Source organism: Gorilla gorilla, chromosome 7 (genome assembly GCF_029281585.2).
Source record: "Gorilla gorilla gorilla isolate KB3781 chromosome 7, NHGRI_mGorGor1-v2.1_pri, whole genome shotgun sequence".
In the NCBI taxonomy this organism is placed as follows: Eukaryota; Metazoa; Chordata; class Mammalia; order Primates; family Hominidae; genus Gorilla; species Gorilla gorilla.
Window position 1 is genome coordinate 130,151,245 of NC_073231.2, and position 17,732 is coordinate 130,168,976.

Sequence of the window (17,732 nt, forward strand, 5' to 3'; positions counted from 1 at the left end):
TACTTCTGAGGATACCAAAATATGATGGTTGTCTTGAGGAAAAGCACTAGTGAGGTTGTTTTGAGTAGTGAGTCTGGAGGCAATTCAGATGTGGGTATTTGACAGACATTTCCTCAAACATGAACAAAGTGAACTGTCACTTCAAGAAAAACTAACAGTATTTGTTGCCAATGATAAATTTTAAGCTTTCAAGTGAAAATTATTTTGGAAAATGTGTATCTGCCATCTGAATTTGATGGCCTCTCAGTATTAAAGAGGCTTTTTAAAATGAGATTGCTGGTCATATTAAACATGATTTTTAAACATTTTATATGGCAAAATATTAACATTTGGAAGATCTGCATAACTCAGTGAATCAATAGTTTCCATGTGCCAAATGCATGATTTCACAAAATTATTCACGGGAAAAAGTTTCACTCAAAGTGCAAGGTAGACCACTGGAGTCTAATGAAATTCAATGCAAAATCTCATTTATGTGGCTTCAGATTCTATGTTGCAAATAACCTTTTAGATACTACCCCTTGTTCAGTATTGGTACAGTGTCCAAGAATAAATCTACAGCCTAGGCTATTAAAATATTCCTCCCTTTTACAACTTAATACCTCCATGAGGATGAATTTCTTCATTTACCTCAAACAAAACAACGTATCAAACAGACTGAATGGAGAAACAAGTATGATAATCCAGCTGTCTTCTATTAAGCCAGACATTGAAAAGATTTGCAAAATGTGTATTAACAATGCTGCTCTTCTCACTAAATTATTTTTGAAAAATAATTATCATAAAATATGTTGTTAGCATGAAATTGGTTTATTTTAAAATAGATTGGTAAATATTTTTTTAAATTTGTCAGTTTTCATTTCTGATATAGTCAATATAAACCTTCACAAACAAAAGTTACTTGAGGAAAAAAAAGCAGAACTACCGTCTGATCCAGCAATCCCACCAATGGGTATATACCCAAAGGAAAAGAAATCATTATATCAAAAAGAGACCTACACTTTTATGTCTATTGGAGCACTATTCACAATGGCAAAGATAGGGAATTGACTTAAGTGACCATCAACTGAAGCTGGATAAAGAAAATGTAGTGTGTGTGTGTGTGTGTGTGCGCGTGCACGTGTGTGTCATCATTTATATATATATATATGTTTTATATATATATATGAGACAGTATTCAGCCATAAAAGATAATAAAATCATGCCTTTTGCAGCAATGTGGATGGAGCTGGAGGTCATTATCTTAAGTGAAACATCTCAGAAACAGAAAGTCAAATACCGTATGTCCTCACTTGTAAGTAGGAGCTAAATAAGGTGTACAGAAGGACATAGAGTGTGGAATGATGGACACTGGAGACTTGGAAGGGTGGGATGGTGGGAGGCAGGCATATAAGGGATGAGAAATTACTTAATGAGTACAATGTAGACTAATCAGGTAATGGTTACATTAAAAGCCCAGGCGTCACCACTATGCAATATACTCATGTAACAAAACTGCACTTAAACCCCTTAAATTTATACAAACTTTTTTAAAAGCAAGAAAAAGAAAACACCCTTTGGGGACATCAATATTTTTCCAGAGCATTAAGTTCTTGAGTGTTAAGTTCTTAAATGTTAAGATCTTAAGGCCAAAACGTTTAAAATAATTGATTTATGATATCGAAAGAATTTGAAGTATAACCACAAAACTGTTCTGTTTATAAAATATGAGAATAGTAAAAGTATTAAGCCCAGAGTTAGGTAAGCAATGTCACGTTAAGAAGAGAGGGGGCAGGCACATTCTAAAAATTGTACATCAATATACTTAATATTAATCCTCAGGGCAAAAGGTTAGAGAACAGATTCAGCAGAAAGTAAAATAACCATTAGCTCCACTAACCCAACACAAGTTTATTTACTAAGTCAAGTCAAACTGAGGAGTATTTGTTTCTTTGGTAGTTGGTAGACAAAGAATACATACACATATTCTATTTCCCATTAAGCATTTGATCATGTTACAAAACAATGGCCTAGAGAACTATCATTGAAGATTTACCAAATCTGCCTGAAGCAAAATGTGATAAACTGCAGAAATGGTGCAGAATGACACTGGAAGTCATAGAGTTGATTCTCAAACACGGGTTTGAACTGCATAGGACCGCTTATATGCATATTTTGATAAATATATTGAAAAATTTTTTGGAAATTTGCAACAATTTAAAAAACTTGCAGATGCACCATGTAGCTTAGAAATACTGAAAAACTAAGAAAAAGGTGTGTCATGAATTCATATAATATATGTAGACACTAGACTATTTTATCATTTACTACCATAAATATATACAAATCTATTATAAAAAGTTAAAATTGGCCGGGCGCAGTGGCTCACACCGGTAATCCCAACACTTCAGGAGGCCGAGGCGGGCGGATCACCTGAGGTCAGGAGTTCAAGAGCAGCCTGGCCAACATGGTGAAACCCTGTTTCTCCTAAAAATACAAAAATTAGCTGGGCATGGGGATGCATGCCTGTAATCCCAACTACTTGGGAGGCTGAGGCAGGAGAATCACTTGAACCCGCAAGACAGAGGTTGCAGTGAGCCGGCATCGTGCCACTGCACTCCAGCCTGGACAACAGAGCAAGACTCCATCTCAAAAAAAAAAAAAAAGTTAAAATTTATCAAAACTTAACGCATACACAGACTATACATCGGAGCCGTTTGCAGTTGAGACAAACATAAAGATGCAGTACTAAATTACAACTGGATAAGATTAACTATAGTACATACTGGACTACTACCATAATTTCAGAGCTACCTCCTGTTGCTATTGCTGTGAGCTCAAGTGCTGTATTCACTTAAAATGCCATGTGATGTTTATCATCTCCACATGGGCAGTTCATCTCTCCAGTAAATCGTGTATCGTAGTAAAAAGTGATCTCTCATGGTTCTCAGTTATTTTTCATCATGTTTAGTACAACCATAAACCTTGCAATAATACCAAGGGACCCATATGAAGTCCCACTAGTGACGCTGGAAGTGCTCCCAAGGAGCAAAGTCATGACATTACAAGAAAAAGTTAAATTGCTTGACGTGTACTGGTCTGCAGCTGTAGTTGCTCATCCTTCAAGATAAATGAATCCAGCATAAGGACCACTGTTAAAAAAAATTAAGAAAATTTATGAAGCCATTACTGCATCTATACCAGCAAACCTTACACTTTTTGTGATATACCTTCTTATCTCGTATTAAAAATGCAACTTTTATGTGGGTGCAGTATTGCTACAAGAAAGATGTACCTATAGGCTCTAATATGATTGGAGAAAAGGCGGTCATTATATGACAATTTAAAGCAAAAGGAAGGTGAAGGATCTAAATCTAGAGAATTTAATGCCAGCAAAGGATGGCTTGATAATATTAGAAAGAAGTTTGGCTTTAAAAATGTTAAGATAACAGAAGAGGCAGCTCCTGATGACCAAGAGGCAGCAAATGAGTTCCCAGATGCCATTAAGAAAATCATTGAGGAGAAAGCATATCTACCAAAACAGGTTAAGGCAGACAGAAGTGCCCTATTATGGAAAAATAATAATATGCCACAAAGAACATTTATTAGTAAAGAAGAGAAGTGAGCACCAGGGTTTAAGGCAGAAAGGGACAGGCTAATGCTATAGGTTTTTGCAAATGCTGTTGGGTTTATGATCAAGACTGCACTTATCTATAAAGCTGTTAACTCCCAAGTCTTGAAGGGAAAAGATAAACACCAGCTGCCAGTCTTCTGGCAGTATAACAAGAAGGCCTGGATGACAAGAACCCTTTTTCTGGATTGGCTCCATTGCTGTTTTGTCTTTGAAGTCAGGAAGTACCTTGCCAGTAAAGGACTGCCTTTTAAAGTTGTTTTGATACTGGACAATGCCCCTGGCCACCCACCCAGAACTCCATGAGTTCAATACTAAAGGCATCGAAGTGATCTATTTGCCCCCAAACACAATGTCTCTAATTTACTTTCTAGATCAGGAAGTCATAAGGACCTATAGGCTCATTACACACAGTACTCTATGCAAAGAACCATCAGTGCCATGCAAAAGAACTCTAACAAAGAGATCATCATCAAAGTCTGGAAGGATTCCACCACTGATGATGCCATTGTTGCTACAGAAGACATGAAAGCCATCAAGCCCAAAACAATAAATTCCTGCTAAGGAAAACAACCAGATGTTGTGTGTGACTTCGCAGAATTTACAACAGAGCCAATCAAGAAAATCATGAAAGAGGTTGTAGATATGTCAAATTAAATAAATAAATAAATAAATAAATAAATAAATAAATAAATAAATGGTGGAGGGTAGAAAGTTTCAAGATCTGAATCCTGGAGAGAATCAAAAGCTAAGTAATTCAAAAGCTTAGCTTTTGGAGATGAGTGCCTCTGAATCAGTGCCACAGAATGAGGAGGAAGACATTTAGAAGCAGTGCCAGAAAACAAATCAACATTAGACAATCTGGTAGAAGTGTTCTGATTATTCAAGACTGATTTTACAACATGAACCCTTCTATCACACAGGCACTAAAACTAAAGCAAATGGTGGAAGAAGGATTAATAACATATATAGAAATATTTTGAGAAATGAAAAAAAGCAAAACATCAGACAGAAGTTACAATGCATTTTCATAATTACATGTAGTGTGCCTGCCTTTCCTGCTTCCCCTTGCACCTCTGCTACCACTAAGAGCAAGACCAATCCTTTCTCTTCCTCCTCCACCTCAGCCTACTCAACATGAAGACAAGGAGGATGAAGACTTTTATCATGATCCACTTAATGAATAGTAAATGTATTTTCTCTTCCTGATGATTTTAATAACATTTTCTTTCTTCTACCTTTATTTTAATACAATATATGATACATATAACATACAAAATATGTGTTAATCTACTGTTTATGTTATCAGAAAGGCTTCCAGCCAATAGGAGGCTATAAGTAAAATTTGGAGAGAGTAAAAAGTTGTATTCAGATTTTCAGCAGCACAGGGGGTTGGTGTCCCTAATCCCTGCATTGTTCAAGAGTCAACTGTAAATGATTTGCTGATGGGAATATCTACAGACTTTTTTGAATTCTAGGGTTGCTTCCCCACACTTCTGTGCCATTTTCACCTACTGCTGTCAGTAAACATGCAAGAAGTAAGTATTAATCTTAATATTTAACTGTTACTCTTTAGGCTTAATGCAGTTATTAGTAATATGAAACAAAAAGAAAACATTTTACAATGAATTCCAAAGTGGAACATATTTCACATATCTGAGATTTTCTTAACACCAACTTTCTAGCACCTAGCATGATACTTTCTCTTCACAGAATATCTGTACTGTTTGTGCCTTCGCTTCCTTCAGGTCTTCACTGACCATCTTCACTTATGACCACTGGTACTTTCTATCCTCTTTATCTTGTTTCATTTATCTCTATAGAACTTACCACCATCTGACATAAACAATATTTAAGTGTATATTTGCAGGTGGGTGCAGGGGCTCACGCCTGTAATCCCAGCACTTTGGGAGGCCGAGACAGGTGGATCACCTGAGGTCAGGAGTCTGAGGCCAGCCTGGCCAACATGGTGAAACCCCGTTTCTACTAAAAATACAAAAAAATTAGGCTCGGTGGCACGTGCCTGTAATCCCAGCTACTCAGGAGGTCAGGAGTCTGAGGCCAGCCTGGCCAACATGGTGAAACCCCGTTTCTACTAAAAATACAAAAAAATTAGGCTCGGTGGCACGTGACTGTAATCCCAGCTACTCAGGAGGCTGAGGCAGGAGAATCACTTGAACCCAGGAAGCAGAGGTTGCAATGAGCCAAGATCACGCCACTGCACTCCAGCCTGGGTGACATCAAGACTCCATCTCAAAAAAAAAAAAAAAAAAAAAAAAAAAGTATATTTGCTTTTCTGTGTTCTCTTCCCCTGTTACTACCCACCCCAAAAGAATAAGCTTCATGAGGGTACAGATGTTCTGGTTGTTCACTCAGTGCCTTGAACATCCTAGCACATAGTATGTAATAAAGAACACAAGATTTCTTAAATGAATCTTGGATTGTAAGCACAATATTCTTAAATTATAGATAAGAAAATGACTCCATGAATCTGGAGGTAAAAAGGAACCTAGGCAGAGAGCAGACATTGCAAAGCCCATGCAACTGATGTCCCTACTGCCTAGCAGTTAAGAAGATAGGCTTCATACTTGGACAAAATAGGATTCCAGTCCACTTATTCGTAGTGGCAAACTAACCTCTTCATGCCTCAATTTAGCTATGAGAAAATAGAGATGATAATGATAATAGCCCCAACTTAATGTTGTCATTAAGGTGATTAAATGCAATAATGTGTGTAAATTACTAGTGCATAAAGGAACAAATAAGTGTTTAATAAAAGGGAACTATTATTATTACTACTACTACTATCATCATCATCATCTCAGTCAGGATCCAAAGCCAATTTTTTAGTATTTCCCAAATAATTTATGGTAAGATAGGTTAACTAGTTTCTAAGTCCAGACAACTGAGAAAAAAAAGCAGATTAGAGAGATAAAAGTTGCCAGAAGCAAGATCAGAAAAAAAATGAAAACTATAAAAACTAGATTCTCAAGGTACTGCATTACCACACAATAATAATATACATAAAGATAATGCTTAGCCACTAAGAAAAAGGTTATATTATATTTAATATACTGTCTTAAGATGGCGAGAAAATATAATTCTAAAATTAGAAAGATTTACTTCAAAATGGCTCATACAAACTTTGGGTATAAAAGATAAACTTCCATTACCTTCAAAATTTATGTTCTAGAGAAAAAGAATAAAGTAAATGAGACTATTACATAAACAGCCTGGATATCTCTGCTGTAAATACCCATCAGTGTGACTTATGTGAGTCTATCTAAAGCTTTTCTATGGGCTCACTCTTCACTCATACGCTGATGTTGTATCTCAGGTGCAGATTCCAGGGAGGTGGTAAATTGTTCCATTCACTATCTCAGTGACATTGCTGCCACCTTGTAACAAATCCGTATTCATTAATCCTGTTTGCTTTAGTAACAGAATATACCAAGGCCCTCTGAGATTAGTAAGAAATCAAATTTCAAAATCAAAACCACATTCCAAATTTCTTAAAAGATACTTTTTTTGTTCAATTCCTTTGTAAAAACATTGGTCACCATTTAACATACATGGCAACAAAATGCACCCAATTTACATGCATCAACAAGTTAATAAATCATAATACATGGACAACACAAATATAAACAAACAGTACTAAAGTAGCTCATGTTGCATTTAACTATGGTTCTTATGCTCCTAATAGAGAAGTAGCTAATAGGAGTAACGAACAGTTCCAGTTTCAACCTAAATTAAAGTTATTTGTGGCAAGTAACATGAAACAATGATCATATGAAGTCATTATCTTAAAAAGAACCATTCTTCAGAAATCACTTTGTGCAAAGCACCATACTAGGGTAGACTATGATCTTAAACATATACCTTCAGTTAAAGACAAATGGTCTCCATTTTTTGAAAATTACCTGAATGATTCAAACTTTTATTATGCCCATAAATTAAAATTATCTTTCAATGTGAAGGTTATATATTTTGACACCTTAAATAATTCTGGAGATGTTCAGTTAAACCAGTAATTCCCTGGGACTGGATTACTTTCAAGAGCAAGAAGAAAAAACAATAATCAAAAGCCCTTTCTAAAGTCACAGGCAAGGTTTCTGATACGGGATTTAATTAATAAGAAGTTAAGCACCACAGTAAAATACAGTTTTAGAAAACAGAAGGGACTGCCATCAATACACAAGTTAGGGACAAAAGAAAGCATTTACACTTTACCCCACCCTTCCCCCACAAAAAATTTAAGCACTCTAATCCTATCAATCAGAAATTTTACAAAGGGTTTTTTGTGTGGTTATTATATGGAAGATACAAACCGAAATTCTATCTAAGATCTCAAGTTCTAGAATCATTTGATTCAGTAAGAATGTCACATTATTTGTGCATGTTATATATTTATTTTTAGATTATATGCTATATTTTTATGCTTTCTCCCCTCAAAGTCTATGATTAAAGGATGGCACTTATTCATTCTGAAGTGCCTGAGAGAATTTATGACAAACTGCCTTGTGAAAAAATATCTACTCTGAAGAGTTCAAAGTAATTATGTGTAAATAAAACCTTAAAATAAACTGCTGTAAAACCTCTGCATCTATTTAGCAATACAAATAACTTCAATAGCCAAAATATTATTTTAATTTTAATTTAAGTTTCTCTCCTCCATGATGTATTTAATTACGCCGTTACAAGAAAGACTAATTTTTTAGCATGTGTAACAGACCACATGCTAAAAAAGTTTAAGGGTTCAGAAAACTAAAATTTATAATTCTTACATGGTTATACTTAAGCCAGAAGTACAAGACTAGAAGTAAGTAACTTCAACCTAAAATATGCTTTAAATACCACAAAAGAAAAAAAAAGAAAAACAAAGGGAAAAAGGATTTCTCCTCATGTAATTTTTGAGTAGACTATGTAGCAAAAAAGCAAAATATTAAATATCTAGTTTTCACTTCAACAGAAATTATTCATAAATAAAATTCACTAAATAAGATATAATGAGATTAGGAGTATGAATATGGGGTATTCAGACTTATTCCATTCAGATGAGAAGATGACATCTTTGGAGGGAAAAAAAAAACCTTACCAAATAATATAAATTGTATCTCATTAATCTTTCAAACATCACTTCAACTTCATCATTTATACCATAAACCTTCTTGACAGTTCCTATTTTCTACCTTTTTTTAAAAAAAGCTTTAGTCTCTTAATTTCCAAGCATCATGTTAAATCCCTTAGTTCAATCTAATTCCACAATCCCCATTTCAAAGACTCTAAAATAATCATTTGCTTCCCCTCAAAAGTCAGAATCCACCATGTAATTATTCAAAACTGGGAAACTAAAAGGTTAAAAAAAAATCAACTAAAAATTGTACGCTTGTTAGTATACACGGTTTCATGTAGCAGGGAGACCACATAATTGCTCTTTGTGATTAACCCTCTGGCCCTTAAAATAGTAAAGTCAGAAAATTAAAATAAGTAATATATACTTAAAATACTTAAAATCTGTATCTATATCCATTTTCAATAGATGTGAGAGTTAAGAAAATGACTGAAATTATATTATTATAAATGTTTACTGCATAACAGTACAAAATTGATGTTCCCAAAAAGAGGGTAAAAAAATCTTTAACTGACATTAAACGTCTTAAGTAATTTGGAAAAATCCCAAGGTTGAAATGTAACTATCAGGGAACAACGAAAAATGCTTTCATGCATGTACACATGTTAAGTAACAAATAAGCAAACCCCAAGTCAATACAGTACATCAATGACACTTAAATAACATTATGAATATAAAAAGAAAGGATAAAATGTTGACTGCTATTGATGAAAAAGCATTTCAACAATTTACACAAAATGATACTAAACAGCTTTTTAAAAAAGATGTCCTAAGAAGATCAAGCCACAATAAGTTAGTGTTTTCCATAATACATGCTAAATTATTTGATCCCATATCTATACTGTTACTGTCTTAATTCCTAAATGTTGTGACAGCATATTTAATTACTGAGGTACATTAGTTTACATCTTTTTATAGGTATTCTAAGAGGATTAACTTTTCGTTTCCAGTTTTTCATCTTCTTCACCTCCTCCAAAGAAAATTAAAGGAAACATTCCTAGAATGCAGCCAATAGTCACCCCAACAGCTTTGCCCTAAGGAAACAAAAGAGAACATTTTTAAAGTTACTTTATCTCTGATAACAAGGAGGCAGGAAAAAAATCTCACCAGCTCTTCTCAATATATTTGGATTTGCTACCCTTCATATATATTCCTCTTCAATATTTATCCCTGTATATACCTAATTATATGTAGATATAATCATTATGTAAACATAGCTTTGTTTTCTTCCTCAATCCGTACCCCTGCATAGCCACACATTTTCTCACAAACTCTTTTCCAAACTGCTACACAAACTTAAAGACTTCTAAGTTCAACTGAATTGACGGGTCTATATTCTACTTAAATCTCTCTTTACCACAATAGCCACTGCTACTTCTTCAACATTATAAGTGAAATAACAATAAGCATTTCCATGTATAGTTCTTCCCCAATGATTTGTTTAAAAATCAAACAGTATTAATATTTGTGCATCTTCATGAAGCATTCATCCTTGACAACGCTGCACATACTTACATACCAATTTCAGTATACATAAATGTAGACACGCATACCAATTATCCTGCAACTTCACCTACATTATAAAAATTTTATTTCATTTTTATTTATTTTATTTGTTTTAGAGACAGGGTCTCCCTTTGTCACCTAGGCTGGAATGCAGTGGCATGATCATAACCCACTGCAGCCTTGGCTCAAGCCATCTTCCTGATCTCTTCCCGAACTCTTTGGCTCAAGTGAGCCTCCTGACTCAGTCTCCCCAGTAACTAGAACTACAGACACATGCCACTATGCCCAGATAATTTTGTTACTTTTATTATTACTTTTTTTGTAGAGCCAGGGTCTCCCTATGTTGCCCAGGCTGATCTTGAACTCCTGGCTTCAAGAAATCCTCCCACCTTGGCCTCCCAAATGAGATTACAGGCTCTGGGAGCCACCACACCCAGATCATTATAAAAATTTAAAATTGTTAGTTTTGCAAATGGTTTTCAAAATTTGCATTCCCATGATGACTATCAAGTTTATATACTTTTCAATTAAGTTTCATTTCCTCATACAAATATTTATTGAGAAGCTACTATGTGTCAAACTCTGTACTGGGTGTACCATGGAGATGGACTAATCTTATGCAGTCTGTCTCTCTCCTCCAGGAACTTCTAGTTAGGTACACAGGGAAAGACAAAATAAGTTCTATCAAACATTACAGATACTATGATAACTACATAATCTTTAGTCTTGAATGAAATGTTTTCTCTTATACATTGTCTATTTAGCTATCATATCCTACAGTTTTTTTTTGTTTTTTTGTTTTTTTTGAGACGGAGTCTCGCTCTGTGGCCCAGGTTGGAGTGCAGTGGTGTGATCTCGGCTCACTGCAAGCTCCGTCTCCTGGGTTCATGCCATTCTCCTGCCTCAGCCTCCTGAGTAGCTGGGATCACAGGTGCCCGCCACCACGCCCAGCTAATTTTTTGTATTTTTAGTAGAGCCGGGGTTTCACTGTATTAGCCAGGATGGTCTCGATCTCCTGACCTCATGATCCACCCGCCTCGGCCTCCCAAAGTGCTGGAATTACACATGTGAGCCACCGCGCCCAGCCCACATCCAACAGTTTTTCTAACAAATTTAATAGTAGACATTAATATTTTGACAATAGCTTGCATAAAAATTTTTCATCTCTGTTATTTTGAGGCTTTTGGTGGTGGTAGTGGTATTAGTAGTATGACCACTGCTTGATATTAATAGTCAAAACTGTTATTTTCGTTATGCCAAAACTTTAAAAGGTATCATTCATGCAGAGTTTTAACAAGCAGAAATTTTCTTCATTCCACATGCTGATAAAGTTAATCCTAGCTTCTTGTTTTTTGACTTTAACATATTTACTCATTTGAATATATGCATAGAGAAATCATTATATTCTATTTCAGACTCCTGACTTTCCCATATACAGAAAATAACCATAGCCAATAGGCCCCACTTTCACTTCCCACCCATTCTGTTAAATTCCTCTTGCAACCAAAGCTTTCCTTGCCCCTCACTTTAGGAATACCAGTCAGTGATTTCTGACCCAATTATCTCAAGAGATATAATGTCAATAGGGTGGAGAGGAGGAAAAAAAGTGATATACTTTTCTCACTCCCTGATCCAGGACCTGAAACAAATTTTTCCATTGTGAAAACATTTATTTATATATTATCATTATGTCTTACAATACTCTAGGCCCCATAGTTAACTACACTGGGGCTAATTGTAGAACTTGAGTCCCATCTGTAATACTGTTTTATAAGAAAATATTTTTTGAATTTCAAACAACCAAATTACAAGTGAGGTTTTAAAATACACCTGTGTCAACTGGAACCTGCATGTGTATCTGTATTTATTCTATCACGGGTAAATTTCAGAGTTAGCTTTTGTCATGAGTAGATGGCTGGTCACTAACTTCAAATACTTCAGGCTGTATAGAATCAAAATGTTATGTTACAGAGTAGAAGATTTGATTCTAAAAACAAGCAGAGTCAACGACTAAGGAACAGAATCACTGTTGCCATAAACCAGTGAGGGGTTTATCAAATACACATGCAGACACACACACACTCAATATATGAATACTAGTTTAGTAATCTGATGCTTTTGTCATAGAGAAGAGAAAATGAACCTGCTTTTAATACAGAAAGAAAACAATTATTATGCCCCAGGAAAATAAACTTCTGATCCCAACTTTAATGCTAAAATTTTTAAGACAAATTGCTAGAATGTTAGAGTATCCTTATTCCCTCAAAACTCCAGCTGGTATCAGGGGCTAGTCTCAGTTTACTTACAAATTGTAAGATATGGACACATGTAAACTAAAAGGAAAAGCCCAAAATTAACATTCTACTTTCTTAAAAGACTTTTCAACCTTTATAAAGTAAAAATTACAACAAGCAAATAGGTCCTCATTTTGTTTCTCCACACTCTTCCTACATTTTGATTGAAAAGCAAACACTTCCCTGGTATAGTTGTGATCCTTCTACTACTCATATTTTAAAGGGTAGTAATTATTGCAGATTTAAAGTGATTTAAAGTGATTAGTGATGAATTTAACTCTATATTACCTATGTGTATGTTTTTGTACTCTGTATGAATATTTTGCAGGTAAAAATTGTTTACTTCCAAAACATTTAATATCTTCATTAAAATAAATTCCATCTAACTTAACATTAATTTTATATTTTATTCTTCTTCTTCACCTCCCGTTAGTGTTTCAATTCATTGTCATTTGACTTTTCTTCTTCCATCAGTCCATAGAAATTGCTCAGAAATGATTATCAATGAGCAACTACATACCAAATCCAAAAAAACAAAAAAAAAATTTCAGAAATTTTACTTGATTTCTTTATATCAAGAGGAATTGGTTATCATTCATTACTTCTTAAAACTTCTTCCTTGAAAGCTCCCATAAGACTATGAGCTCTTAGGTATTTTCTAGGGTTCTTTAATTCTGCACATTTTCTCTGGAACAACAGTTCTCAAATTTTAATGTACAACAGAATTAAAACACAAATTGCTGGGTTCCGTCTCCAGAATTTTTCATTTTGTGAATCTGTAGCAGGCACATTTTAAGGTGGCCTCCATGATACCTTCCTTCTGGTATTTAAGTCTTTGCATAATCTCCTCCCCTTGAGCATAGGTAGGATGCTCTAACTTGCTTTGAGTAATAGGAAAGGTCATGGGGTGTTACTCCTGTGATTATATTACATTACATAAGGCTCCATCTTGCCATCCTGCCATCAGACTCATTCTCTTTCTCCCTTGCTGGCTCTGAAGATGCAGGCTGCCATGTTGTAAGAGGGTCTACTGAGAGGGCCACATGGCAAAGAACTGCAGGTGACCCGTAGATCGGGGTGTCCAATCTTTTGGCTTCCCTGGGCCATATTGGAAGAAGAAGAATTTTCTTGGGCCACACATAAAATACACTAACACTAACGATAGCTGATAAGCTTAAAAAAAAAATCACAGAAAAAATCTCATAATGTTTTAAGAAAGTTTACCAATTTGTGGTAAACTTTTGGATTACCAAAAGCGGGTTGCACAAGCTTGCTCTAGATGGAGGGAGGCCTCCAGGACATGAGAGTGCAACAGCAAGCCAGAGGTTAGGTCTCTCACAGCCACAAAAAAATTAATTTTGCCAAAGACCTGGGTGAGCCTGGAAGTGGATTCATCACCAGTTGAGCTTCTAGACAGGAACCAAGTCCTAGCTGGACATGATTGCAGCCTTCCAGAGGACCCATTTAAGCTATTCCTGATCTGACCCACAGAAAATGAGAGATAACAAATACATGTTGTTTTAAGCTGCTGAATTTGCATGTTTTTTTTTTTTTTTTTTTTTTTTTTTTTTTTTTGAGATGGAGTCTCACTCTGTCGCCCAGGCTGTAGTGCAATGGCTTGATCTCGGCTCACTGCAACCTCTGCCTCCCAAGTTCAAGCAATTCTCCTGCCTCCGCCTCCTGAGTAAGCTGGGATTACAGGCGCCTGCCACCACGCCCAGCTAATTTTTGTATTTTCAATAGAGACAGGGTTTCACCATGTTGATCAGACTGGTCTCAAACTCCTGACCTCAGGTGATCCACCCTCCTCGGCCTCCCAAAGTGCTGGGATTACAAGCATGAGCCACCCCATCCAGCTGCAATAATTTACACAATAATAGATAGGTCTAAGATGAAGACTGAGTGTTTGCATTTCTAAGAAGTTACCAGGTAATGTTGATCCTGCTGATGCTGGCACCACATTTTGAGAACCACTCTCCTATGAAATCTCATCTTCTCCCATGGTTTGAACAATCACCTACCTTTTCAGTGAGGCCTACAGTGACTCTCCTATTGAATATTGCAGTCTGCTTCCATCCTAGCACTCCTAGCCTCTTCTACCTCGCTCTGTTTTCCCTTTTTATTCTCATAACACATATAAACTTCTAATATGCTAAATATTTTTATTTATCAGATTGTTTATTGTCTGTCTCCCCACTGCTTGAATGTAAGATCTATCAGAAATAAGATCTTATTTTGTTAATCAATGTATTCAAAACTCCTGTATCTCTACTTGGCATATAATACGTAAACAATAAGTATTTGTTGAATGAAGGAGTGACAATACCCATTATCACTAACTCTGACCTTTCTAACTTTTGACTTTAACCTAAATGCCTACTAGGTGTCACCACTCAAATGTCCTACTAGTATCTCAAATTCAATGCGTCCAAAATAGAACTCATTATCTTCCCTTACAAGCTTATTCCTTCTCCTTTTTTTCTTGATTTTATTGATGGCATCATGATCCATCCAGTTTCCTTCTTACTTAAAACTCCCCTGGCTCTCCATCACTTAGGTAAGAGGCTCAAGCTCCTTAGCATTCACATACAATAGCTTTCCTGTCTGATCCCTGCTTACTTCTCCAATGTTGTCTTCTGCTGCTGCTTATACCTACAACTACTATATATTATATTCCTAAAATCGGTTCTTGTATTTACCTAAATATACCCTTTTTTTATCATCCTCTTCTAATTGCTAGTCAGTATGCTTGGAACTCCTCTTATTCATCTAGTAAATGTCTCATCAATAATTCAAAAATCGGCTTAGATCTAATAATAACCAAGAAATCTCCCCACCAAAAGAAGTTGCTCCCCACAGTGTTAATTCCCTTACCTGTATCATGGTTATATCTTGTACATAATTCATTACTGCATATGTCATACTAAATTATAATTTGTTTATATGTTTGGTTTTCCACCTAAACAAGTTCCTCAAGGATAACCACAGTTTATTATTCGTTTTATGTTCTTTAGACCCCAACCTATAAGAGACACTCCCTAATACTAAGTGAATTGCAAAATATTTTTTAAAAATTAAGTATACCTACAAAAAATAAGGAGTTAATAACACAAATTACTGTTCTCCTGAAAACTGCCAAGGTCTGGACAATTTTTGTTAAAAACTCCATTCAAACCAATTTTAGTCTCAAATTTCTCAAGGGCCTGAACTATACAGAATCTTGCGCTGGCTACCCAACTCATTATCATAAACCATGTAAATTACTTACCAAATGTGTACTAAGACGTGTTTGCCACATGTCAACTTGCTTTGGTGTGAGATCAGGAATTGACAGGCCTAACCTGGAAGCCAATGCTTCAACGTAGCCTGCAAGTCTTTGAAGAAACAAGACAATATGATATATAGGTTATGTTTCAATAAAGCCTTTACAAAAGCAAACAAAACAAAACAAAGACATGAGGACAAAATATAGGTTTTTAAAAAGACATGCAAATGTCCTCATATAGTAAACTAATTACTACAAGGAGAAACAAGATAATTTTACATTTGCACTTGTACTCTAGAAATGACATAAACATTCTTTACAACTTTTAATTTTTATTGCATATAAATATATTGTTTAAAAATATTTTCTTATTAACATATTTAACACAAAGGAAAATTAATGACAGAGCAAGTATTCTCTATTATTATTTTTAAAAACAATTCAAGGTATGTAACAATTTGTACAGATAATTAGAATTTCTGCAATTATTCCAAACTCAAAGCAAAGCACTTTAACATATGATACAAATTAGTAACTTATCAGACAGCAAAAGTTTCCAAAATTCCTCAGATTGGTAAACTAACAAAAACACCTTAGAACTTTCAGGCCAATCTCAAGTATTTTATCAATTCTAAGTTGCCATCATTTATTGGATACATCCTTACTTTATGAACTGTAAGAAAGAAAAAATATTGCTAATTAAACTATGTATACTACCAACAATAAGATGGATCCTGATATCAGATACGTTAAAATGCATCTGAGAATGCCTAAAATGTGTTATTTGTTATTGAATGATACCCCCCAAAAGAGAGAAGAGAAATAGTTTTTAAATACAAAGACTTCCAGAAAAATCTTCATCTCTAAACAAAAATAATTGTTTTACGATGCAATATATAGCTAAATGGCTTTAAAATCTCTTAGATCATTTGGTTCTATTAAATATATCAGAAAGCTATACAATGACTGTAATATTCTGATTATTTACTTTAATGTTGGAAACTGGGAATAGAATGTTTAAGAGATGATATCATGATACATTTATACCAGGAATTTGAAGAATATAAAATTCTTGCCATGGTCCTGAAACAAAGAAACTTTGTTTTTAACTGTGGCTTTGGCCCCAAACTCCAGTGCAGAAGTCTAATATAAAAGGTTAAGGTTAGATCACTTAAAAAGCTGCTTTGCCTAGATTATAGGGCTAAGTAAACTTCTAAGAAAAAATTCAAATCTGAAATTGTAACACTCAAATGAGTCAAGGAAAGAAGAGACAAAATCAAAGACAGAGCGAGAGAGAGCATATTTATCATAATAATGTCCACTTAGTCTAATTTATACTCCCCCAGGCTTCCCTAAGCTCAGGAAGCAACTCAGGCCATCTGCTACTTGGAACAAGAATGTAAAGAGAGAGAGAAAGCTGGCCTTTTCTAAATAGATGTCCTTAGTTTGTTTCATTATTCCTGCCACATAAAGTAAAGAGAGCAAAAAACAGCCAAACCCATATATGCTTTGACCATTATTTCCTTTGAAAGCTCCCCCCTCTAGAAAACATGTCTAGTCAGTATCCTCAAATTTGAGCCATATCCCTTCTCTTTGGGTTTTCTGGGAGTAGGGTGAGGTGGAATAATGAGAGAGGTTCTTCCTTTTACTCCTGTCTTACCCTTGGAGATGTCTATAAAATACATATAAATACTTCAGTAAACACAAATTCCATTTTGCTTACATTATGGTAAATTTAGAATAAACTTTTGCATACATCAGAACCACTCATGAAAATTACTAAACACAACTGCCAGGGCTCCCTCTCCAGAGACACTAATAATATATAACTGGGATATCACCCAGGCATCTATATTTGATGGATACCAAAGATTTAGTACTATTAGTTTAGAAAAAGTAAATTTGAAATTTTAATTCTAGAAA

General features: G+C 35.0%; 1 protein-coding gene across 2 annotated transcripts in view; it reads right to left on the reverse strand.

Moving 5' to 3' along the window:
* Positions 1–811: 811 nt before the first annotated feature.
* The window catches only part of TMEM65 (transmembrane protein 65), a 66,404-nt gene continuing 49,483 nt past the window's right edge, over positions 812–17,732 (reverse strand). The window contains exons 6-8 of one of the 2 annotated variants that reach the window (XM_019032959.4): positions 15,813–15,918; positions 9,682–9,778; positions 812–3,131 (exon numbers count right to left, since the gene is read on the reverse strand). In XM_019032959.4, the coding sequence (XP_018888504.3) occupies positions 3,055–3,131; positions 9,682–9,778; positions 15,813–15,918 (280 nt within the window). In that variant the 3' untranslated portion in view covers positions 812–3,054. Of the gene's footprint in view, positions 3,132–7,722; positions 9,779–15,812; positions 15,919–17,732 lie in introns of those variants that run through there. The other variant, XM_019032960.4, reaches the window with a different exon arrangement.